This window comes from Antennarius striatus, chromosome 19 (assembly GCF_040054535.1).
Source record: "Antennarius striatus isolate MH-2024 chromosome 19, ASM4005453v1, whole genome shotgun sequence".
In the NCBI taxonomy this organism is placed as follows: domain Eukaryota; kingdom Metazoa; phylum Chordata; class Actinopteri; order Lophiiformes; family Antennariidae; genus Antennarius; species Antennarius striatus.
The window spans coordinates 17,186,347-17,212,192 of NC_090794.1; the positions used below are offsets into that span (position 1 = coordinate 17,186,347).

Here is a 25,846-nt window from a genome sequence, read left to right on the forward strand (position 1 = left end):
ATGAAGCAAAAAGCACATTACTCGGACTGCAAAGGGGGCAAAAATGAGATGATGACCTTGACCTTGAGAAAACTAGGTCAAGGTCAAATTTCAACTTTTGTACTTTTTTTTTTTTTGCACATAACTCAGGAACCTGATAAGTTAGAAAGACGAAACAAAAGGCGTTATATTCAGGGAGGCAAGGGGATGAAAATTAGATCACAACCTTGACCTTGAAAAACTAGGTCAAGGTCACATTTTTACTTATACCTGTTTAATGCCCAGAAAAAATAGGTAGTCCTCAGTCTGTCTGCTACAGTATCCCTCTGGCACTGGTCAACTTACAAATATGAAATGAAACACCAAATACTCGATAGTACAATACATAATTCATTGCAGCGACAATTATGAAAGTAGGTCAGGGTAACATTTTGAATTCAGGGGTGTTGCGGGATGACGCAGTCTCTGACTGCCTTGGTTCTAGTTGTTTGTTGGTTTTTCTAGCTTGGGAGTTTGAATTTAGCAGTAATGTATTCCGTGTTAGTGGTTGGAGTGGCCCCTTTAAGGAGGCAGTCATGTGATCGAGGCAAGCATCTTGACAAGCATCATTTTGGTTAGTAACATTTAGAGGTGTGTGTGTGTGTGTGTGTGTGTGTGTGTGTGTGTGTGTGTGTGTGTGTGTGTGTGTGTTTACAGATGCTGCTGGGGATGTACCGTTGTACTGACATACCAGGGAAGTTTGTGTGGCAGCCTGGAACTCTGACCCAAGCCGTGTCTAAAGGCCAGTGGATCCTCCTGGAGGACATCGACCACGCGCCGCTGGACGTGGTGAGTTCAGACCCGCAGAGGACTGAAGCGGGTCAGACCAGAGACCTCCACCAACACCCAGCAGTCCCTTCTGAAAACATTTAATCAATTCACAGCCCAGTAGAACTGGATCTTCAGCCCAGGACTCAACCTTCCATCAATAAGTGTCTCAATCTAAACCTGAAAAACGTGATTTTACTGAAATTATATTTTGATCAAATATTTCTTAGTGAAAGAAGAATCTATTCGGAGCTTAATGATAAAATTTGGCTGCTTACTTTACTTTACTTTTCTGCAGCCAGATTGGCTCATGGGGGGAAATCTTGTATATGGTAGCAACAAGCACACACCGGTGAAAACATGACCCTTGGTAGAGATAATTAAAGCCTGAATAGTTTTAACCTGGGCTTTCACCAATTCATCTCAATTCATCTCAAAAAATTTTAATTTATTTTTTTAGATATCTGTGCTCTTGCCTTTGATGGAGAATAAGAAGCTGATGATTCCAGGCAGAGAGGACTGCATCGACGTGACTCCTGGATTCCAGTTCTTTGCAACAAGAAGGTAAGAGTATCATTACGAGTATACTGATTGATTACTTAATTATTTTAACACAGACCTGACCAGTCACTGCATAAAGTGACCCTGACTTATGGAGATGTATAGAAGTATTTTTGTATTGCAGGATCTACTACAGTGGTGGCAGTTGGCACAAACCCCAGAACTCCCATGCAGCTCTGCTGGACAAGTACTGGACCAAACTGCAGATGTGTAACATGACACGAGAAGAGTTGAAGAAGGTGAGTCTCGTTGTCTTTAAACATCCAAAGCTGTTCAAATCAATCTGCTGGACTTTAAGGAAGTTTCTTTAAAACGTTTCACCTCTCATCCGAGAGGCTTCTTCAGTTCTGAAGGGGTCTGGTCTGGTCCCAGATTATTGCAAACCAGGCCAGAATATGTGTGTTTTATTAAATACAACACCAACTGCTGCTAGCTAACCTGAACCACACACCAAGGGCAAGGATGTTAAAACCTCCAATGCTGCTGAGGGAAATGTTAGTTCTGGAACAGCTGCATGGTGTCTCACAGAGGGAGGAGTCGTGGCTTAATTAGACAGATACGGGTGAGAAAGATAAAAATTTAACAAGCACATCAACAGTATTTACACTTAAGTTTGTCAGTATTGCAGTAATTCAAAAAGAAATTGCAGAAAATAAAACAGATTGTAAATATGTAAAGACTGTTTGTACTTCTTCAATTTTAAGCACACAGTTAAAGGAAGGAACTAAAAGCTAAAACAGAAGGAATAGAGGAGAGAGGAGGAGAAATAAAGAATACAAGTTCATACATCAGATTGACCAATCAGGAAAGAGCAGGAACTTTATCGGTCTGTCTCCTGTTTCTGTAAGGTTTCCTTCAGGCGTTGTGATGTCACGTGTTCTCTTATCTGAACGACCCCCCCTCTCTGTAGGTCCTCACCAGCCGGTACCCTAAGCTGTCGGTGGTGTCAGAGCGTCTCCTGGACATCTACTGCCAGCTGACTGGGGAGACGCAGGCTGACCTCCACACAGTCCAGAACCCGGACGGCAGCCAGCAGCGCACCTGTGAGCACCCCAGCCCCCCGCTGGAGGGGAGGGCTCTGTCCATGAGGTGAGCCCCAGGACCGTCAATGTAGCTGCAGTTCACAGAGACAGGCTGAGCCTATTATTAACTATTATAAATCATATTTATAACTATCATAAGAACAATTTATCAAAAAGGAACTTTGTAAAGCTACTCTTAACATCGACGGTGTTTGCCTCCTGGATCTGGACTGGGGGGTGGAGAGGATCCTCTGGCTCCCATTCCACGATTAGAGACTCTAGAGACCAAACATAGAGAAGAGAAGGATTATAAATTCAACTGTGCAGTTGGGAGTCAGTGCAGAGACCAAAACAGGAGAGACTTGATGTCTGATAGTGGTTCTGGGGAGAACACCAGCAGCATTCTGTGGAGGCTCATCGGGACGAGCCAGTAACAGGGAATTCAAATCGTCCAGCCAATGCAAAATATCCGCATTTGTTGCTTTCATGCTGGACTATTTGAATTCCATATTGTTACTGTTTTTAAATGAAAAAAAAAGTATTAAAAAGAAAAAATTGAAAAAAGTTTTTTTAAGTACTTTTTTCTTTATTTTAAATTTAAAAAAAATATTTTTTTAATAATTTTTTTAAATTAAAAAATCCTTTTTTTAATTAAAAACATTTTTTTAGGTTTTTTTGTAAAACCTTTTTTTAATTAAAAAATCCTTTTTTTAAAAAAAAAACTTAAAAAAAATTAAAATAATAATAATAATAATAGGGAATTCAAATAGTCCAGCCAATGCAAAATATCTGTGCATTTGTTGCTTTCAGGCTGGGTTATTTGAATTCCCTATTATTATTATTTTTTAATTTAAAAAAAGACCAAAAAAAACCTTTTTTTTAAAAAAATTGCTTTTAAAAAAAACTTTTAAAAAATTTAAATTAAAAAAACAATAATAGGGAATTCAAATAGTCCAGCCTGAAAGCAACAAATGCACAGATATTTTTCTGTATCTATTTGACACAACTGGGTCAGATCTTTGTGAAGTAAAGGAAGACAGTCCCATAACTAGCTACAAATGTAAACAGATCACATCCAGTGTTGTACAGTACAGTTCACTATAAGGTGCACCTTCAATGAATGGCTTATTTCAAAACCTTTTTCACAAATAAGGCGCACTGGATTATAAGGCGCACTGTCGCTATTTGAGACAATTAAAGGCTTTTAGGTGCATTTTATAGTGTTTAAAATACTGTATTCATGGAGAAAAAGCCCCTAAACCACATCAGACCACAATTTAAAACTAAAAGTCTTCATCAGATCATGTTTGTGTTGACGTTGGGCGTCTCAGGGGCCTACAGGTACAGTTGACCTTTGCTGTGACCCTGTTCATCCCTGATGGCGTCTCTCAGACCACAGTCAGAGGTCTGAGCCGCTGGTGGCCACATTCGTCCAGCAGTGTGAACGTTAGTGTGTGTTTGTGTTTGCACCACTGGAGATAGATGTGATCATGTTACTGTTACCGTGTTCGAAAAGGCTGAATTCATACTGGGTTCATTTAGGAAATGGTGATGATAATAATTCCAGTACATTTGTGTTTGTGAAGCAAAATAATTTTTACTTGTCAAGAAAATCTTGAACTAAGTTCGCTACAAATAAAAAGGCTGGATGGAGAAAGGTGTTTATCTTTGCACAACCTGAGCCTAAACCTGAGCCTAAACCTGAGCCTAAACCTGATCCTAAGCCTAACCACTGCAGTGGATTCAAACAGGGTTTCAGGACTTCTTCTGTATGATCTAAAGTAGACTCATTCTGACATCAACTGGATCTTTTTACGCTAACCATCGATCACACGGCGCATGGCCTTGACACCGTAGCTGTTACCCATCAGCCCTTGCTCCTGACTTCATCTGTGGAGGAGAACAGAACTCTTCACACCCCCCCCCCCACATGTCAGATTTCCCTCAACCCGTCTGCGGCTTCAGCATTTACTACTTTAATTATCTTTCCACCAGATGCTGGTGTGTTCAATAGTTATTGATCGGGCCGTCCTATGGACGAGGGGCTGGAGTCACAGCACCCCCCCCCCCCGGGGTTGTCAGGGACATCCTTATTACGTAGCAGGTTTACAGACACCTCACCTGCAGATGCGCTTTCTGTTCTGGTTCTGTCACCTGTGGGTGTTTTGGGTCCGGCCCACTGAAGGTGTGTCGGTGACGAGTCGGCCACAAATCGATGGGTAGGGACATTCCGTGCCCTGAACTCCAATAGTACATATGCTTTTCATGGATCAATGTAATTAACTTTATAGCTCAGTCTCATATGTGTTGGTCCAGGTCATTAGGGTTCATGTTGGAACTGGAAACAGTCACGCTAATATAATATATGTCAACTTACTGCTTCATCTGTGGCCGTTGTCACACGTCTGTGAAGGAGACGTTATTACTAATCCACACTTTAATTCTTCTCAATAACAAACAAATTAGAAAAAAACAAGCAAAGTCAAAGATCTTAGTTCTTCTTTGGTTCTGTGTGTCTCCTCTTTGTCACGTTCCGTTGTGTAACTCTGTTGTGTGACCCCACAGGGACCTTCTGAAGTGGTGTGAGCGGATCAACGTTAACTTTGAGAGCACCTCATTGTCCACAGCACAACACGTCTTCCAGGAGGTTAGGAGTGTTTAATTTCTGAAAAGCAACCCCATAATAATCTGATGTGATAACAGGAAGGCAGACAGACGTGTTTGTTTGATACACGTTTAAGCAAAACTGTTAATAAATCGTTAATAAATAAATTTGAATGTTTGTGAGAATTTGTGAGAACCAGATTTGAGGTTGTGTGTGCAGTTTTTCTGAGTGTTTCATCTATATTATTACAGAATTTAACATGTTTCACAACATTCCAAGAGTCTGTGTTTATGACGTGTTCGGTTGAGTCCTGCTCAGTCATTATTCATGGATCGCTTCATTTGAAAGTGAGAATGTAACGTATTTTCTGACCTATGAGGGGCATCTAAAAGCCTTTAATGCTCTCAAAAACCGACAGTGCGCCTTCACATTTCAGAAAAGGCTGCAGAGTCGTGACTTCAATCCCTTCAGCGCAGCTCAGTCTAGTGGATAACACAACCACAGCCACTGCAGAAGTTTCTATTCTATGCGCCTTATAATGCTGTGCGCCCTATTCTGGTGAAAACAGTTTTAAAACAGGCCGTTCATTGAAGGTGCGCCTTATAATCCAGCACATATTATAATCCAGTGCACTTTATACATGAAAACAAAAAAAGTTTTAAAGTACAGTATTTTCCACACTATTAGGCGCACCTTCAATGAACGGCCTATTTTAAAAACAAATTACATACATAAAGTGCACTGGATTATAAAGTGCACTGGATTATAAAGCGCACCGGATTATAAAACACATCTGAGAACTCATCTTCAATGAATGGTCTACTTTAAAACTTTTCATATGTAAGTCACATTGGATTTTGAGAAAATTAAAGGCTTTTAGGTGTGCCTTATAGTGCGGAAAATACTATAATTTAATTGAAGCCAGTGTTCAGTTGCTCCCATTGAGTTGCTCTTGTTTTTGGCTGACTGATGTCTCTGTGGTGTCCTGGTTTCAGGCTCTCGACTGCTTCACAGCCATGTTGTCTCGTTCTGACAGTCGAATGCGAATGGCTGAGATCATTGGAAGCAAGCTCAACATCTCCAAAGAGAAGGTATTCTGCAGGCCTTTCTTGGAAAAATGTGAAGAACAAAACCTCCCAATTCTGCCTGCTTTTACCTGAGAATCTGGAAACACATATAATAATAATAATAATAATATAATAATGTGATATTGACGCCGGACTGCCGTCCGTCTCCAGGCCCAACACTTCTGTCAGATGTACCAGCCGGGCGTGGCCCTGACCGAGCTGGAGGCCTCGGTGGGCAGAGTGAGTCTGGGTCGAAAGCAGACTGAAGCGGTGCAGCTGAGTGTGTAAGTGGGACATCCTGCCCCCCCGACCCCTCTTTACACCACATGAACACCAACTGGATCCTGTGCCAACATCCAACGACTGGCAGAACCAAATAGACCCCCTGCTGGTAAATGGAATAATCAATGGATTTCAAAAGTACACTATGGGAAACAAATCCATGTAATGGCTTGGCCATCAGGACATCCCTAAATATTCGCATTGATTCTTTCCTAAGGCCAAAATGAATGGGTGTCACATGTTCCTTTTGAAACAAACCTGGCTTTAAGTCCACCCAAAAACTGAAATCCTGCCACCGTACCAATCGAGCCTGAGCGCGAGGTTCCCAAAAACACACCTGGAAATACTGCAGGTGTGTTTTTGGACCGCAACTGGCAGAGAGCTGGGCAATGTTGTCTACGTCAGTGGTCCCACCGTTAAAATGAAACTCCCAAGCTAAAAAAGAAATGACAATACAATAAACGTCTTCGGAAAGTTTGCATAGGATAAAAGAGCCAATGAGGAGACAGAAGAACCTAAAGAAAAAGAAAGCTGGCAAAGACCAGTTTTCTGCTGGTTGTATCTTTTTATTTTGTTATATTTATCTGCCACACCTTAAAGGACGGTCTGTGAAAATATTGTCTGATGTTAAACCGGTCCGTGGAGAACCACTGGTCTATGTGCCGTCTGGATTTTGGTGGTTTCATCATCTGTAGAGAAAGTTACACCGTACAGTAATCAGGTTAGTTGAATAGACACAATTTACAACACATCTCATTTGTTTGCAGTCTACATAGTCACCTCTAGGTGGCACTGTAACCAAACATTTATGTGTTGGTTTCCTGAACTGGTAGGATGTGTCCGTGAAAAAGACTCACTGCCATCATTCAAGTTTTAATTTTCTCACTTATAATTAATCACCCTGCATTTTTCTAATGTTTTTCCTCTTTGAAACAGCATGAAAAGCTCAGACAACCAGAAGCCTGCTTCAAAAGGAACTCCAAGAAATGCAATGTTGAACGTCCAAGACCTGACGTAAATGATCCTAGTGAAGCAGTTGGGGCTGAAGCGGTTCTATAAAGCTCATCCCGCCAGGAAGACTCTTATTTCACTTCACGATTTTGAAGAAGAGGTGGATTAACCACTTAAGCAAACAGCAGTAGTTTATGTGACTGAATGGAGATCAGGAATTTAAATATATCCCTTGGCAAAAATGAGTGTAGGATCAGGATGTCCATTCAACTGATTCATTTTGTAGAAGCAAGAAGTTATCAGAGACATGTCAGAAAACTGTCGCAGTTCAAAATGTAAATGTTCGGGTTGTAAAACACGTGAAACAAAAAATGAAAGTTGAAACAAAGTTTTCTAAAAACTGTGGAATCACTCAATTCTGATGAAAATATTTGATATGGATAGATAAAAAGAAATGTATACTTTAATAATCCCGGAGGAAATTGTGTAAAAACTGGTAGAAATAAAACACAAACAAAAAATGAAAAAACACGCAAAAGAGGAAAACCTGCAAACTGCTCACATGTGTGCCCTACAACTATGGAATGATGAGGAAAAACCTCTTCACCGTTAGAACTTTGTTGCACCACCTGGGGCTTTTGTGACAGCATGAGACATAAACTGAACAGACAGACACTACAGTATTTTCCGCACAATAAGGTGCGTCTACAAGCCTATAATTTACTCATAAACCTACGGTGCACCTTATTATCCGATGCGCCTTATGTGTGGGATAAATTATAAACCATTAAAGGTGTGTTTTATAATCCAGTGCGCCTTATAGTGCAGAAAATACTGTATTCTCCATCAATCTGCCTCCAGCTGTCTCTCAGTGCTGTGACCAGATCCGTTTTGCAGGTTTCTGTGAACCAATGAGACTCTTTTCTTCCTGTCATGATCCAGGGACACGCAGACGTTCGCTGCCACCCGCCCCTCCGCCGTGCTCCTGGAACAGTTAGCGGTCTGCGTTACCAAGGGAGAGCCGGTTCTCCTGGTGGGAGAAACGGGAACTGGAAAGACATCCACGGTGCAACACCTGGCCGGAGTCACAGGTGAGGCCGGCGCAGCGGCGGCGCTTCAGCGGGGGTCGTGATTCTTTATCCATCACTTCTTATTTCATGTTTAATCCAGGACACAGGCTGCGTGTTGTAAACATGAACCAGCAGAGCGACACCGCTGACCTTCTGGGAGGGTGAGTGTATTTCTATGGCACATATGTCAAACTCAAGGCCCCGGGGGCCAAACGTGGCCCTCCACATCATTGTATGTGGCCTGCCAGAGAATAAAAGGTCAGAGTGTCTAACAATTAAATAGGTCAGAAGTGTGCTTTGACCTAAAAACTAAATTTCCCATAATGCAGTACTTTAGCCAAGTTAAACTTCAATAAAAACATTTTGAACAAAGTTAATGTCCTAACTTGTGTCTGATGTTATTTTTCTTTATTGATTGATAGTTTGATCCTTGATTGATGGAGTTCTGTGGGTTTAATAACCTGACAAAAGGATTTATGTTAGAACAGAGAAACAAACATGTTTTTTTTTCTGTGTAACTTTAATGTTTGTAACTTGAATAAGTCATAAATTGAGAGTTATTTAGCAGTAAGGAGTAGTTACATTTAGTTACATTACATTTAGTTACATTTAGTTACATTACATTTAGTTACATTTAGTTACATTACATTTAGTGACATTTATTAGTTACATTTGGCCCTTTGAGGACAGCCGTGATGCTGATGTGACCCTCAGTGAAAATGAGTTTGACCCCCCCTGAACTACGGTATCTAGACTTACCAGAATAACATTATTCGTCGCTTTCAAAGTTCATGTCTTGGAAAAAAAACAACCAGTGTCAGACTTTATAGGGTGACATTTATTAAACATCATTGTATTCAAACGAAGGCTGCGTTTCATTATAGAAGGAAACAGGAAGTGTTTCCTTTCCTCCTCCTGCAGGTACAAGCCAGTTGACCACAAACAGATCCTGCTGCCCCTGCGGGAGGCTTTTGAGGACCTGTTCTCTCAGACGTACTCCAGGAAGCAGAACCTGACCTTCCTGGGTCACGTTCAGACCTGCTTCAGGGGGAAACGCTGGCAGGATCTGCTGAAGCTCATGGACCACGTCTGCAAATCAGCTCTGACTCAGGAGCTGCAGGAGAAACCAAACGGTGTGTATCAGAGGGGGGCCGGTCGGTGACGCGCTGCTGCTCGGGCCCCCGTCTCATGAAGGCTGTCTCCTCCTGCAGCTGCGTTGCTGCGTGAGCAGTGGGAGGCGCTGGCCGTCAAGCTGAACCAGACCCAGCAGCAGATCCGGGCCTGTGAGACGGCCATGGTGTTCGCCTTCGTGGAGGTAAAGCACTTCGAACCCCGACGCGTCCCTGCAGTCACTGGTGCTTCTCTGACCGCTGGGGGGTTCCTCCGTAGGGGACGTTAGCTCACGCCGTGAAGAAGGGCCACTGGATCCTGCTGGACGAGATCAACCTGGCAGCGGCAGAGACCCTGGAGTGTTTGAGTGGACTCCTGGAGGGCAGCGCCGGGTCGCTGGTGCTGCTGGACCGTGGAGACACCGGTGAGGGCTGCCGTCACCCGTCCTTAGTTTTTAGTTTAGTTTATACGAAAGGGGACAAAGCAATTTTCATAAAACACATGATTATATGTGGTTAAAAAGAGCCAGAATTAGCCAGAAGGCTAGTTTTCATCTGTAGTCCCCTGGACATGATGCAAGAAAAGCAGTAAAATACATCTACAATATAATAAAAACATACATATTCAAACTGTACAATTAAAAGAGAATAAGACATCACACATAACGTTAGATCACAACATCACAACAGGCTTGTCTTTTAGTTTTGGCAGCTAAAGGTTTCGATTATCCATATTTTTATACAGGGGGGTCCTTTAGGCCCGCTGACTGCCATCTGGGCTCCAGACCAGTGGACCCCCAACTTTTTTTGCTCCACAGACCAGTTTAACGTCAGAAAATATTTTCACTGACCGGCTTTTAAGATGTGATGGATAAATACAACAAAATAAAATGATACCACCTGCAAAAAAAAAAAAGTTTTTTTCTGAATACAGCACGCATTCACGCATCAATAATAATAATAATAAACATGAATCTAAGCAGAACCGCCTTCGGGTCACAGGGACGACCTGCTGTCCGGCACCGTCGACGTCTACAGGTCCTCCGTGTGTCAGTAGCTGTGATGGATATTCTTCACATGTCTTTACGATTCTCTCTGACCAATCAGTGACCCTCAGTGTTTCCACGTCGCTTCTTTTTGTAGCTTCCCAACCTAAAAGGTGGAGACGCTCTAACGTCAGCACCAGCTTCCTCTGAACCAACGCATTCATTTAACCAGCTGTAAATCTTGTCTCCTGCTCACAGAGCCGCTGGTTCGACACCCTGACTTCCAGCTCTTTGCCTGCATGAACCCCGCTACTGATGTGGGCAAGAGGAACCTGCCTCTGGGCCTGAGGAACAGGTGAGTGTACACAGGTGCAGACAGGTGTACACAGGTGCAGACAGGACAGAAGGCTGTCAGGCTTCCAGCTGCTTGATGCATTTTGTAGGAATTACAGAGTAACGCTAAGATTAGAGAGGAAAAGACAAAACAGAGCAGTGACACGTTCCTTCTCCTTCAGCTACAGCCTACACTGAACTGTAGTGTACGATGTGTGTGTGTGTGTGTGTGTGTGTGTGTGTGTGTGTGTGTGTGTGTGTGTGTGTGTGTGTGTGTGTGTGTGTGTGTGTGCATCTCAGGTTTACTGAGCTGTACGTGGAGGAGCTGGAGAACGAAGCCGACCTCCGGATCCTGGTGTCAGACTACCTCAAGGGCTTGAACCCACACCGGAACGTCATCAGTGGCATCATCAGGTCAGCAGTAACAAAGTCCCAGCAGGTCGAGATCGGTCCTGAAGAGAGAACCTCAGCAGAGGAACGTTCTACAGCACATGTGTCAAACCCAAGGCCCGGGGGCCAAATGTGGCCCGCAAGACCAAAAAGGGTCCGAGTGTCGAAAAATAATGAGGTCAAAAGTGTTCTTGCAGCAAAACTACATTTCCCACAATGCAGTAGTTCAGCCCATTTTAACTCTGACAAAAACGTTGAGAACAAAGTTAACGTCTTAACTTGTGTCTAATGTTATTTTTCTTTATTGATTGATAGTTTGATCCTTGATTGATGGAGTTCTGTGGGTTTAATAACCTGACAGATTAAAAGGATTTATTTTAGAACAGAGAAACAAACAAACATGTTTTTTCTGTCTAACTGTAATGTTTGGAACTAGAATGAGTAATAAATTCAGTTATTTAACATTAAGGAGTAGTTACATTTAGTTACATTTAGTTACATTTATTAGTTACATCTGGCCCTTTGCGGACAGACAGTATGCTGATGTGGCCCTTGGTGAAAATTAGTTTGACCCCCCCCCCTCTGTTCTAGAGAAATGTTCAGAAGAAACAGAAAATCACTTTTTCACGCTGGATGAGGAACAGTTACTCACCTGAACTCTCTCTCAGTTACTTTAATAGTAGAAACACGTTTCCATCTCTGTCAACACAGAACGCATCTGGTGTATCTGAGGCACAACGGAGCAGAAGAAAACAAGTCCATCTATGTTTTTACTTTATTTTACTTGTAGGTCCTGATAAGTACTACTATTAATACCAAATTTGGAAAGTAAACACATGTTAATAAATAATAAACACGATCTCTCAAAAGGTTACTGCATCAATAATTCTGATCTAGGAGCACCACAGGGTTATTTTATGTTTCAGTTTTATTTATTCCAATAAGGTTCCTGGAGCACTCTTGTGTTTGCGTGCAGGTTTTACCTCACAGTACGGAAGCAGGCCGACTCCCATCTAGTGGACGGGACGGGGCACCGACCCCACTACAGCCTGCGGACTCTGTGCAGGGCGCTGAAGTACGTGGCGGCGAACCCCTGCAGCAGCGTGCAGCGCTCCCTGTATGAGGTAGGACCCCCCCCATCACCCCTTTAGTTTATGGGAAACCAAGGAAACTCTGTTCTTTGTTTCAGTTCTGCTCTTTGTGAGTTGTTACGAGCCGCTGCTGCTTCGTCTTGTCTTTTTCTACGACCGTCAGCGACGCGTTTTCCGAGGTAACCGTGTCCCTGATTCATGCAGGGTTTCTGTTTGAGCTTCCTGACTCAGCTGGACAGAAGTTCCCACCCTGTGGTCCAGAAACTGGTGTGTCAGCACATCCTGATGGGGAACACCAAGTGTCTCAGACAGGTGAGACAATAATTCACTTCAAAAATAATAACATTTTCAAATTTTTGATTTTCCACGATTGCAGAGATGCAGATATTTGAGATATTATTACATTATGATGATGAAACAGTCACATTACATTACATTATGTACGCTGTGTGTGTTGTCCTGCAGGCCATCCCGGCGCCCCCCGGACGAGCGTGTGTGGAGATGGAGGGCTACTGGGTGTCCCGGGGGGAGATGGAGCCGGTTCTGGATCCCAGTTACATCCTCACCGCCTCAGTCAAACTGAACCTCGGCGACCTGGTCAGGGTGGTGTCTGCAGGGTAGGAAAATGTTTTCCCGCCACAAAACTGTCTGGATTGTGTTCAGGACAGTCTAAATACTACACACTGATGGTGGGTGATGGGGGTGGGGCTAATCTTCTCCACACAATCTTCCCTTTTTGTTTGTTCTCGACCAATCCCATGATGCTTCACTCATCTGACAGCGTGTTAGCTCGCGGGTCAACTCCGACGTGCACAAACTTTGTTGCATCGCAAGCTGCCACAACTTCTCCATCTTCCTCTGATTCTCCATCCTCTGTTCCATAACTGAATCGGTCGTCATGACGATAAATTCCATGATTAGAAGCCTGATTTTCACTGGCAGGCTCTGCCAGAACACTGTCCTGCCATCAGTGTAGAAAACATGTCAAAGTGAACGCCCGTGGGCCAGATCCGGCCCGAGAAAGAATTATCTGTGGCCACCTGGATGATGTTTAACACTACAATCCCCACAATGCAACAGTAGCAAAGTCACGAGCGCACCGAGTGAGCCTTGGCTTCTTTATTCATCAGCAGTCAGAGCTGACATTAGCATTAGCAGAGAACAGGGCGGTTTGAGCCAGAGGACGTGTTTCACGGAGGTAAAAGGCAAACTTGTGTGTCTTCTGTGTGGCAAGAAAATCTGGCTGTAATGAAAGAATATAATCTAAGAAAGAATTAGAACGAGGTCTGACGTCCCGGCAGGTTCTGCTCACAAAAGCTAAATCACAGAGCAAAGCTGAAATAGTTTTATTTTAGAAATAACACTAGAAATAGTTTTATTTCTATTGTGGCAGAAATAAAACTATTTTCATACGTGAACCTCAGCAGAAACACGGTTGCTGAACATGCAGACCAGCTTTCCACCAGTCTGAAAGAACACGTTTGTAACTTGAATAAATAATAAATTCAGCTTTATTTAACATTAAGGAGTTACATTTGTTACATTTAGTTGCATTTATTAGTTACATCTGGCCCCTTTGAGGACAGCTGTTATGCTGATGTGACCCTCAGTGGAAATGAGTTTGACCCCCCCCTGCTCTAGACTGATGGTGTACTCAGGTTCAACAGTCTCAGCATCGTTTCCTCTGGACTGACGGCGGATCCACACTCTGTTCTACCTCCTCTCTTTTGTCCGTGCAGGACTCACCCGGTGCTGATCCAAGGAGAGACGTCCGTGGGTAAAACCAGTCTGATCCGCTGGCTGGCCGCAGCCACAGGGAACCAGTGTGTGAGAATAAACAACCACGAACACACCGACATCCAGGAGTACATCGGCTGCTACTCGTCGGACGACCGCGGCAAGCTGGTGTTCAAAGAAGGTAGGAGCACTCAGAACCTGAACCTGTTAACCTGTCACCACTGGCCAGAGGAAAGGGGCTCAAAGCATCATTAGAGTAAAAAATAGAAAGAGTTGAAACTGAAAAATGTAACATTTTATATAATCAAATAGTTTGATTAGGGAATTCAGGTTTATTGATGCACAACTGAAGTGAGTTTAAGGTGTTCCCGTGTTTACGTATCGCTCTTTTTATTTTCCTCCAGTTGTAGAAATGAGAAATGTTCCTTCACTTTCTAAGGCGCACCTGAAAACCTATCGTTTTCTCATAAACCCACAGTGTGCCTTATGATCTGATGCGCCTTATGTAGGAAATAAATTACTACATAAACAATTCATTAAATGTGTGCCTTATATATGACGCCTCCCTCACACCCGTGTCGTCTCTCCACCTTCCAGGGGTTTTGATCGACGCCATGAGGAAAGGCTACTGGATCATCCTGGACGAGCTGAACCTGGCCCCCACCGACGTCCTGGAGGCTCTCAACAGACTGCTGGATGACAACAGGGAGCTGTTTGTAGCCGAGACACAAGAAGTCATCAAGGCTCACCCCAGGTTCACGCTGTTCGCTACCCAGAATCCCCCTGGTCTCTATGGAGGTAGAAAGGTATGCCATGTGTTCAGTGCGATAGAGTTTGGGCGAACTATTCATCTTATTATTTAGGGTAATTTAAACGTTTCTGAACCCCCCCACACTGATATTAAACCACCTTTTATCTGTATTACCTTTAAAACACTCTGATAAACTGTTGAAAGCACTTTTTTGTCTCACAGCAGTGCAAGACTCACAGAACATAGCACACTTCAGGATGCAGGGTTTAACCACAATCCTCAGCTGTGGGGGGGGGGGGGGGGCACAGCTTCATGCCCGTGTGTGTAGAAGTGTGTGTTTGATAAAACCCAATCAGACCTTACAAATAACCGGTAACACCAGTGCTTCTTGGGCTCCAGGTTCTCTCCAGGGCCTTCAGGAACCGCTTTGTGGAGCTCCACTTCGACGAGCTGCCCAGCGGGGAGTTGGAGACCATCCTCCACCAGAGGTGTAGCCTCCCCCCGTCCTACTGCTCCAAACTGGTCAAGGTCATGCTAGACCTCCAGGTGAGCACACAAACACGGCACAAAAAGTGCGTCTGTACTGATGGACTTACGTTTGTGTGACGTGTTCTTCTCGTCCAGTCTTTACGCAGAGGGTCTTCTGTGTTCGCGGGGAAACACGGCTTCATCACCCTGAGAGATCTGTTCCGCTGGGCGGAGCGCTACCGGCTGGAGGAGCAGACGGAGGCCTCCCAGGATTGGCTGCAGCATCTGGCCAATGACGGTGAGCCTGGTCAGGCGTGACGCCTCCATCGTGTCCTCGTTCCACCCGGTCCTTCGTTAAGGCTGCTGCCGTTGTCTAGGATACATGCTGCTGGCAGGACGTGTGAGGAAGCCGGAGGAGGAGGCCGTCATCCTGTCCATCCTGGAGAAGCACTTCAAGAGAACCGTTAACCCTGAGAACCTGTTTTCTCAGAAGCAAGTCACCAACCAGTTCAGTGAGTGGCGCCTCGAAATGTTCAGCAGCGCTTCATCAGTAGAGACGTATGCTGGTGCCCCCCCCTTCATGACGACATTCACAATCACTGTGCTGTTACGTCCTGGAGTAGAGCAGTCTGGGTAAACTATTGGGAAAGCGCAGCAGGCTAGGCTAACAGTTTTTCCACGATTTTTAACATTGAAACTTTATTACAACTTTATCACAACTTTATTACAATGTTATTACCGTATTTTCTGGACTATAAGCCTCTACTTTTTTTCCTAGGTTTTGAACCATGTGGATTACACAAAGGTGCAGCCAAACTGTCGGCTAAAATATGGCCGTCTGGTTGGTCCCGTTGATCGTTTGCGTATTGACGTGGCGCTTTGATTGGCAGGTCCCTTCATCGACAGCATCGCTGGCGTTCCAGAGGAGTTCCGTCACGTGGTGTGGACACACAGCATGAGGAGGCTGGCTGTGCTCGTGGGACGGGCGCTTCGGTTCGGTGAATCTGTCCTGCTGGTTGGAGACACTGGGTAACTTCACATGTAACAGAGTTTTAGTTCAGCACTAACACTTTACTACTTTATCAGTGTTGTCACTGCAGGAACTCTGCAGACGTCACTAACAGCTACACCAACGTGAGGCCATGATGAAAACGTATGTTTAAATGATTTGTTTTTCTCCCCTCGTCTCTGGAGGTGTGGAAAAACCACCATCTGTCAGCTGTTCGCTGCTTTGGCCGGACACAAGTTTTACTCAGTCAACTGTCATCTACACATGGAGACATCCGACTTCCTGGGGGGTCTGCGGCCCGTCCGACACACACATCAGGTACCGACCAGTCACATTATTTCTTAAATACACTGTTGTGTTCACAGCATTTAGGTGTAGAAAACAAGGAACGTTAATGTTTTTAGCTGCATTTACGTTCCATAGCCCTCAACATTACTTTCTGTGTGTGTGTGTGTGTGTGTGTGTGTGTGTGTGTGTGTGTGTGTGTGTGTGTGTGTGTGTGTGTGTGTGTAGACTGATGGTGAAGACAGCAGGTTGTTTCAGTGGCATGATGGCCCCTTGGTGCTGGCTATGAAGGAAGGAGGAGTGTTTCTCATGGATGAGATCTCCCTGGCCGACGACTCGGTCCTGGAGAGACTCAACAGGTGGACACACATCAACACCTGGAACACGATCGCTATTTAACCAGAAAGACCCTCACAACAGATTTTTTTGATTAAATATGAAACGTGACATCATTTTCTAACAAGACACCCTTTCACCCTCGTGTGTGTGTGTGTGTGTGTGTGTGTGTGTGTGTGTGTGTGTGTGTGTGTGTGTGTGTGTGTGTGTGTGTGTGTTTTTCTCAGCGTTCTGGAGACAGAAAGGTGTCTGGTGCTGGCAGAGAAGGGCAGTGGAGACGATGACGATGTGGAGCTGATCAGAGCCCCCCCAGGTTTCCGTCTGGTCGCCACCATGAATCCAGGAGGAGACTTCGGAAAGAAGGAGGTAGATCAAATAAAGAAGCTTAACATTTGGGTGAAGCAACACGCACAAAAGTCACGTTTTGATTTTTAAATGTATGAATGTGTTGTGAGAATAACCCCTGAGATCTCCGTGTGGTTGTGACCTCTGTGCCCCCCCCCCGTCCCACAGCTCTCTCCTGCGCTCAGGAACCGTTTTACAGAGATCTGGTGTCCCCAGAGCAACAGCCGCAGCGACCTGGTTCAGATCATCCAACACAACCTGCGCTCAGGCCTCTCTCTCGATGGTGAGCACTGAGATATCCTGAATACAACTGAACACATCACGCAAAGCGGTGATGTGTTGTGACGGTCAGGGTTTGTGTGTTCGTTCGTCCGCCCACCAAAAAAACAAAGAGCACATTACTCAGGCAGCAAAGGGGATGAAAATGAGATGATGACCTTGACCTTGAGAAAACTAGGTCAAGGTCAAATTTCAATTTTTCATTCATTCATTTTCATGTATTCATTTGTTTCAGGCAAGGCAAAGAAAAAACAAATAAATAAACAAAAAACAACAACAAACAAAATGAGTGAATAAGCAAATAAATAAGATCAAAACTCAACATTACATTTCTGCCTGAAAGGGAGTGGGAAGAAGAAAATGTATGTAATCCCACCCCAGCACTCATCGCGGATTTTTGGTAGGCAGTCATGTGATACCCGTACACCCATTCTATTGGCTCCCGGAAGTGAACTACGTTCCGTGAGTCTCGGACTTTCGTGAGACACAAAAGTGATTTAAACAGTCTGTCAGAGTGTTTTAAAGGTAATACAGATAGAAGGTGGTTTAATATCAGTATGGGGGGGGGGGTTCAGAAACGTTTAAATTACCGTAAATAATAAGATAAATAGTTTGTCGCTCTATCTTTAATTCGTTTGTGGCGTGTTGTTCCTGGAACGCATTAACCGCGAGGAACAACCGTTTTTAGGTACACGTCTCTGAAACCTGATCAGATATAATCACTGAACAAAAAGCAACATTTTCAGGAAGCCAGAAGCACAAAAATGTGTAGGTCAGGGTCAAATGTTGAATTCTGGGGTGTTGTGGGATGTTTCAGTCTCTGACTGCCTTGTTATATTTTGCAAACTCCAATATGTTTTCTGTTACTAATGGTTTGATGTTTTTCTAACTTTTCAATTTGTTTGGTGTAGATGGGGGGGGGTGCGTACAGGTCACATGGCTAAATAGAGCAGGGAAACAGAGTTGTGCACTAATTGTTGCAGCGACCAAAATTCACAAGAGAGAATTGTCTTCAGTGAGGAGAGTTGGTGTAAGTCAACATCATTATGACAGCGGCTTCGATACGTATTTATGTAGTCTCATTGTGTCACGTCTGTCACCTGAGAATAGATCAAGGTAGCACTGCCACAAAGCTCAAGGTCATTAATATGTCCCCGGTAAAATAAAGGGTCACATCACAATCTAGAATGTCCTCAGAAATGTACAAACTGGTGCAGTCGGCTACCAGATGGTATAGATTATATAAATAAAACTGTATCCTGAATGTGTCATCATGTGGCCTCTCTGGTCTCCATCACAGGAAGTGACATCACAGAGTTGATGCTGGACTTCATCGAGTGGCTGACCCAACAGGACTTCGGCCGGCGCTGCATCTTGAGCGTCAGAGACATCCTGTCGTGGGTTAACTTCCTCAACGCTGTGTGTGAGAGGGACGAGGACGGCTTCATGACCATGGGAGCGCTGGACGATGAAGAGGAGGCAGAGTGGGACCTGAGACTGGACACCGTCACGGCCTTCATCCACGCTGCGTGTCTGGTCTACGTCGACGGCATCGGCTCGGGTACCCTGACGTCTGTGGTTGTGTTTCGGTGACGGTGTGTCCGTTCAGGGAGCTTGTTCCTGAAACCAGACCGTCTTTTCCTACAGGAACCACGGCGTCCAGCGCCGACAGCGTCCTTCTGGCCCGGCGGCTGTGTCTGGGCTTCCTGCAGCAGCGGCTGAGCAGGATGACCCGACTGGATCAGGAGATGCTGGACGCCCTGAGGGTCTACGACATCAGCCTGCCACGGGACCCACAGTGGGGAGAGGACTTCTTTGGCATTGACCCCTTCTATATCGCCTTAGGTGGTGACTTCAATCCATACCCAGATTTAGACGGTTCTGTGTTATTTATTTATCATCCAACATCGGGACGATAACCTTTATAGAAATGTCACGATCAGTTTTCACCAAATGATCTCTGCTGTGATAGAGGTGAAATTAGGTATCGATAGTGACAGAACTTTAACATAATATAACACAATATACAAGTCTACATTTTATTCTGATTGCAGTAGTACCTTGAGATACTACTTGAGTTTTTTTTATTAATTTATTCAGTTTATTTTCTTCTTTCGTGTTATTACAACAGATTTTACTTTCATCAGTGTTGAGACATCAGCAGCAACATCCGAAAAGAAAAAAAAGGGTCGTAAGGTTCCCGTCCCCTAAATCATCAACATCTCTCTCATTACAGCACATAGTCAACCAATTCATACATTGCATTTCACAAATGAATTTCAATTATTTCATCCTGGTCCATTATTGTTTTAATCCGTCCATTTAGTCCAATAGGCGTGCATCTTTGCACACCTCTTTGTCAGTTATTGAGAAGAGTCCAAATTATGTTAATGTTCATTTTGTTATTCCTTTCAAGGGTTGTTTCTGGTCAGTTTTATGATTCAAGCGCCGTTGGAGCAGTCAGAACATCTTGCATGTTCTCAGTTACTGCACAAAGGTTACAGTGACATTTGTTTCACATGAAGTTTAATTCTGTATAATAACAGTGCAGTCCTTTAACCGTCATTCACGTCAGAAATATAACCTTGCAAAATCATGTTTTTAATCCAATCCATGACTGAGCTCCAAAGTCAATCCGTTCACCATTTAGAAGAACTAAAATCATTTCAGTTTCTTCCAGTCTCGTAAAAAAGTCCTGAACCCCAATTTTTTTAATCACCCAATAGGCATCTAGATTTTTCCTGTGTGTAATTAATTATATACTGTATGTCGGATGAACACATGAGCTACATCTTAAACCACCAAAGAGAACGAGATCCGGTCTTACTAATGCCGTATCCATCCGCCAACACGCGGTAAAGAACGAGATCCGGTCTGACTGAAGTTGTATCCATCCGCCAACACGTGTACAGAGTGACGGCTCGTATCTCGAGGTCCTACTGTAAATCTCTTCTTCTACAGTATTTCCTGTTAGAAATGTGGATGTGCAGTTTCTCCTTGTTCTTACGTTTGGATCAAAAGGCTCATTCTTCTCTCCGTCCCCCCAGGTCCTCACACGGAGAGCCGGAACCTTTCCGACTACGCCATAGCGGCCGGCACCACCGCCGTGAACGCCCAGCGGCTCCTCCGGGCGCTGAAGCTGCAGAGGCCGGTGCTGCTGGAGGGCTCCCCCGGCGTGGGAAAGACCAGCCTGGTTGCTGCGCTGGCACGAGCTTCTGGGAACCACCTGGTCAGGATCAACCTGTCAGAACAGACGGTCAGTGTTTGGCGACGGGTCTGTCGTTCCTCTGGATGGATCGGGCTCCGGTGTTCATGACGTCTGTCCCTCTCTGGCAGGATGTGACTGATTTGTTCGGGACTGATCTCCCTGTGGAGGGAGGGAAAGGAGGAGAGTTTGCGTGGCGTGACGGCCCCCTTTTAGCTGCGTTGAAGGCGGGTCATTGGGTCGTCCTGGACGAGGTAGAGAGTGTTGCTTTTAAAGCACTTCTGTTCACTAGATTTTATTATAATTATCATATGATGCTAATGTGACCCTCTCCTCCTCATGTCAGCTGAACCTGGCCTCCCAGTCGGTGCTGGAGGGGCTGAACGCCTGTTTCGACCACCGGGCAGAGATCTACATTCCTGAACTGGGTATGAGCTTCCAGGTTCAGCACGAGAAGACCAAGATTTTTGGCTGCCAGAACCCTTTCACTCAGGGCGGTGGGCGTAAAGGACTCCCCAAATCCTTCCTCAACAGATTCACTCAGGTAAAAAATAGTTCAACTTCTACAGTTTTCAGGTTACACACCCAAATGTAGTTGTTTTTTTTCTCAAATTACTTTTTAAATTTGGCGTTCAGTGTCCCTGAAAAAACACGTACCAGTTGGTTGGTTTGGCTGGAAAATGGGTTGAGATGAAATTTAGAACACAAGCTGGTGTCAGCCGAAGCCTAGTCCCACGCCTGAATAAAAGTAGATGGTTGTGACAGAAAGGGCATCCAGCATAAAAAACTTGGGGGAAAAAACCAAACATAAAACATATCAAACAAAAATGAGTGTTCATCTAAAGAGTTCCACACCAGGTCTGATGTGGCCCCGGATTAACAACTTCAGCTGCTGTGGCTTGAAGACACAAACCACCTCAACCGACTCCTTTCCAGCTATCCGCCTGAGAAAACCCATTTCAGCCGCTCCTCATCCCCGCCGCTTCACACTCGGCTGCAAACCGGACCAGTGAGCGCTGTAGACTGGATGGGCATACTCCCAAGCCCCCTCTAGGATCCTTGTGAGATTAAAGAGCTGGTCCATTGTTCCACGACCAGGACGGAACCCATATTGTTCCTCCTCAATCCGAGGCTCGACAGTCGGCCGGATCTCCTTTCCAGCACATCAAACTCACCAGAAGGAATTAAAGAGGAAGGCGGTGCTGATGTTGGAAGAACTTTCTCCACAGAGGGGGAAGTTGTCAGACTAGAAGAACCAACTTAACTGTAAATGAAGTAAATATGAACAGAAATTGTAGCTGGAAAACAATTCTCAAACTGAAGAGAGACGTCGTTCTTCTCAGAAGACTTCTGATGAGAACAAGAGCAAAACTAACTGAATGTATTTTTAAAAATTGTTCACTTTTCATTATACAGACAAACCTCGGTTTCTGACCACAATTCGTTCCTGAAGGCTGTTCGAATAGAGATTTGTTCGAATTCCAAATACATTTTTCTCATTACAAATAAGGTAAATGGTCTTAATCCGTTCCAAGACGCTAGAAAACTACCTTTTTACAACATATAATGTTATTTCATAATGACATTTATATATCAAATTGTATAATAATGAAACATCAAAGAAATGTAAAAGAAAGAAGAAAACATGAGAAAGAAAGAAAAAAGACATGGACGTAATCAGGTTAGCCTAAGGTACGAGTTACCGTCGTCTTTAGGACAGAAGTTTACGGTACCGTAACTCGTACCATCGGCAATGGAACGCAAATTAAGTGAAACATTATTGAATACAGTAAACTAAAATAAAAAGCACATTACCGTCACGTTTTCTCTCAAATTTGCTCGCCAAAAGGCGTTTGTTTCACGTTCGACTTCCAAATTTTGTTTGACTTCTAAGACAAAAAAATTCTGAATTTTTTGGTCGAGACCTGATTTGTTCGACGTCTAAAGCGTTGGAAAACCAAGGTTTGCTTGTATATGTTAGCTTCTTTTAAGTCTATGTATTTTGTTATCAATAATTTAACTCATAATGAGTTACTATTGGTAATATTTGATGTACATGAAACATTAAACTAACAGTAGACACTCTTATGACCCTCGTCTGCTCCCAGGTTGTATGAACATCAGTTCAGCAGCTTTTGCTTAACAAAGAAGCACAGATGGTTAAACTCACCAACGGTCCAACTTCTGTCGGTTCCTATTCGTGACCTCTGACTTTGACCTCTGTTCTCAGGTTTTTGTAGACCAGCTGACGCGTAAAGACATGGAGTTCATAGGAGATGCTGTTTTCCCCAACATCGACAAGGAAATCATTGCGAAAATGGTGGAATTCAGCAATAGGGTGGGTTTCTTTTGCCTTATGTTGTGTGAGCTCCTGGGGGGGGCAGATGCTGTCTCTGCTGTCCCCTCTGAAGACAACACACACGTTTGTCCTCTGTCTTCCACAGCTGGTCCAGGAGGTGTGTGTGGAGCGACGGTGGGGGCAGAAAGGAAGCCCTTGGGAATTCAACCTGCGCGACTTGTTCCGATGGTGTCAGCTGATGCAGGCCGACCAATCACCGGGCTTCTTCAACCCGGGTCAGCACGTAGCCTTGGTGTACGCTGACAGGATGAGAACCGAGGCAGACAAGGCTCAGGTACGGCCATCCTCAAACGCTGCTCGTTCATCAGAAACGTCACTGGACAGTATTTTCCGTACTTAAGGCGCCTAAAAGCCTTTAATATTCTCAAAAACCGACTATGTGCCTTGTAATCCAGGGTGCCTTATATGTGAAAAACATTTTAAAATAGGTCATTCATTGAAGGTGCGCCTTATAGTGCAAAAAATACTGTATTAACTGGTGAAATCTGTTGAAATTGTTAACCCTTACAGCCCTGTGATCACGCCCCCGTGATCGGATCACATGATTTTTTTAAGCCATTCTTAACAAACAAATTCTGTCACGTGGATTGCTGTGCGCATGTTTACGTGACAGTATAGATGTGAAACTGTCTTTCGGTTTTTATTCGGAGCCGATTGACCCCGGAAAACCAGAGATTTGATCGTTTACATTTGATCTACGACCAGCGGTTCAAACGGCTCCTTATCGTCAGACGGCAGACGCCGTGTTTCTGTCCGTGTAGTCGCCATCGGACAAGCGGTGGCGCATGTATTATATATAATATGTATATGTATACATAGAGTTGTATAGCCTTCATAATTGATGTCTTCTCTTCTAGTTCAGTTGGGTATTTACCTGAAAACATCATGGCTACTGATTTACATTCATTTGTTTTATATCCTGATAGTTTTCCATTTCCAATTATTTAAAAGTGCTGGTATGGATGAAGATGGCTCACTTATGTATGTTAATAATAGTGATATTTTGTGTTCCGTACCCCCATCATTTAATATTCCTTTTATGTTTTTATTTTGTCTAATTGACTCGGCCAAAGGTTCGACACTCAGAGCGAATAACAATGGACTCAAACAGTCTCCTCGTCTGACTGCTCTTTCAAGGTAGAAAAATTCAGAACAGCAGCCGTTAACTCTGATTCGGGATTTGGTTTTTGGTATATCATTTTTATCCGATCTATAAAAGTTGAGTGAAATCCAAACATTATTAATGCACCCTCTGCTTTATATGTCAGGATTTCATCCAGTTGATGTCTAATTTTTTTCAACTCAGGTACTACAGAGTTGTTTGATGTTTGTTTGTGTTGTAATTCCAATTCTTTAAATCTTACTTTCCAATATTTTTTGCTGTTCTAAGCGAGCTTTCTTCAATCTAGATGTTAATTAATTAATATGGCGACACCTCTTCTCTTACCATGTGAAGCATGGAATACATGGCTGACCCACTCCCTTTTTAATTTTGTAGATTCACTTTCAGTTAAATGTGTTTCTTGAAGAAGAGCAATCGAACATTGTAATTTTTTCAACTGGTTTAGATTTTTATTCCCCGTTTAATTGGTTGATTTAACCCATGAACATTATATGTCACCAAAGTCAATCTATTCATGTTGGAATAAGACCACTCATCTCTGTTCTATATCTCCTATGTATCATAACTAAACTAACCTTAAAAAAAAAACCACAAAAAAAACCACTAAATAATAAACCTGACTCCCAAACATCCCATATTAGAGAGGTGGGCGGATCCTCTCTGGGGTTTTGCACAATGTGCGCCTGCAACTTCCAGCTGCTAAATAAAGTTGCTGCTTACTCAAACTGAGTTATCAACTCGCTCATTTTAACCAATATTTCTGTAATTTTGCATAAATTAATATTTTTCACCAGCTCCATATTTAATTATACGTTATTTTACCCAGATTCTTGTATTACTGAGTTGTGTTTCAGGGTTCGTAGTCTCCTTTTGACCCTTATCCATAATATCCATAAACTCACGAGATGAGGGCTGATAGGTCATCCTCAGTGACGTCTCCTCTCCTTCGCTCCTGTCACTGTGGTCCAGGCTCCTCTCTCCATCGTCCTCTGGAGTCTGTCCATCTCTTCCTCTTTAATGTGAATCCCCATGTCCTTCAGCATGGGTTCAGCCTCTACAGAACCCTCTGGGATGTTATCACGTCTTAGTCTGGATTCGAAGTCGTAACATTTGGCCGTCATCTTTGCATTTTGGTGGAGGATGTAAGTGACCGTTCCGGTCCTCTGTTTCTCCTAGTCTCTCTTCCACCTGTTGCGTTTGTTGCTTCAGAGAAGCCGTTCTCTCCAGTATTTCCTTCATATTTCTCTCTCTTCTAGTCATGGCCTTTTTTTTTCCCCTGGAAAATTCGGTATGTTCTTGCTGCAGCCGGCGAATCTCATTCAGTATTACCGAGTCTCGTTCGTCATTGGCCACCGTCGTATCGTCAGATCCTTCGCCGGCATTTTCCTTTTTTATTTTGCCTTCCTTTCCTTTCTATCTCGTTTTCGTGTTTTTCGTGTTTTCTTTATCGACCCCCCCCCCATGCAGTTTAGATGGTTTTTGTCTCGAATTTATCTTTCAATAGCTAGTTTTAATTGGTCCGTCTACCACATGGCGTCACCCGGAAGTCATGTTTTTGGTTTTATGTGCAATAAAATACAATTTGTTCCATTTTCAAATTTGACTGTCTATTTTGCTCCAGGATGTCAACATATTGATAAGTTATAGGGAAATAAAAACCATCTCTTCATATAGCTGAAGTTGCTGAAGATAAACA

The 25,846-nt window shown here is 43.8% G+C and overlaps 1 protein-coding gene across 5 annotated transcripts in view; it reads left to right on the top strand.

Annotated features, from left to right (window-relative positions):
* The window catches only part of mdn1 (midasin AAA ATPase 1), a 64,552-nt gene that overhangs the window by 4,376 nt on the left and 34,330 nt on the right, over window positions 1–25,846 (top strand). For all 5 annotated transcript variants that reach the window (XM_068341852.1, XM_068341854.1, XM_068341856.1 and 2 more), the window contains exons 7-40: window positions 676–807; window positions 1,247–1,350; window positions 1,472–1,586; window positions 2,258–2,436; window positions 4,935–5,016; window positions 5,970–6,065; window positions 6,213–6,325; window positions 8,217–8,365; window positions 8,445–8,505; window positions 9,266–9,477; window positions 9,556–9,659; window positions 9,734–9,878; window positions 10,698–10,794; window positions 11,073–11,186; window positions 12,139–12,286; window positions 12,458–12,565; window positions 12,719–12,870; window positions 13,993–14,171; window positions 14,588–14,796; window positions 15,141–15,287; window positions 15,366–15,507; window positions 15,587–15,721; window positions 16,100–16,238; window positions 16,404–16,536; window positions 16,732–16,862; window positions 17,067–17,205; window positions 17,353–17,467; window positions 18,764–19,024; window positions 19,111–19,308; window positions 20,511–20,719; window positions 20,800–20,922; window positions 21,015–21,212; window positions 22,899–23,006; window positions 23,113–23,301. In XM_068341852.1, coding sequence (XP_068197953.1) covers window positions 676–807; window positions 1,247–1,350; window positions 1,472–1,586; window positions 2,258–2,436; window positions 4,935–5,016; window positions 5,970–6,065; window positions 6,213–6,325; window positions 8,217–8,365; window positions 8,445–8,505; window positions 9,266–9,477; window positions 9,556–9,659; window positions 9,734–9,878; window positions 10,698–10,794; window positions 11,073–11,186; window positions 12,139–12,286; window positions 12,458–12,565; window positions 12,719–12,870; window positions 13,993–14,171; window positions 14,588–14,796; window positions 15,141–15,287; window positions 15,366–15,507; window positions 15,587–15,721; window positions 16,100–16,238; window positions 16,404–16,536; window positions 16,732–16,862; window positions 17,067–17,205; window positions 17,353–17,467; window positions 18,764–19,024; window positions 19,111–19,308; window positions 20,511–20,719; window positions 20,800–20,922; window positions 21,015–21,212; window positions 22,899–23,006; window positions 23,113–23,301 — 4,866 coding nt within the window. The remainder of the gene's footprint in view (window positions 1–675; window positions 808–1,246; window positions 1,351–1,471; window positions 1,587–2,257; window positions 2,437–4,934; window positions 5,017–5,969; window positions 6,066–6,212; window positions 6,326–8,216; window positions 8,366–8,444; window positions 8,506–9,265; window positions 9,478–9,555; window positions 9,660–9,733; window positions 9,879–10,697; window positions 10,795–11,072; window positions 11,187–12,138; window positions 12,287–12,457; window positions 12,566–12,718; window positions 12,871–13,992; window positions 14,172–14,587; window positions 14,797–15,140; window positions 15,288–15,365; window positions 15,508–15,586; window positions 15,722–16,099; window positions 16,239–16,403; window positions 16,537–16,731; window positions 16,863–17,066; window positions 17,206–17,352; window positions 17,468–18,763; window positions 19,025–19,110; window positions 19,309–20,510; window positions 20,720–20,799; window positions 20,923–21,014; window positions 21,213–22,898; window positions 23,007–23,112; window positions 23,302–25,846) is intronic.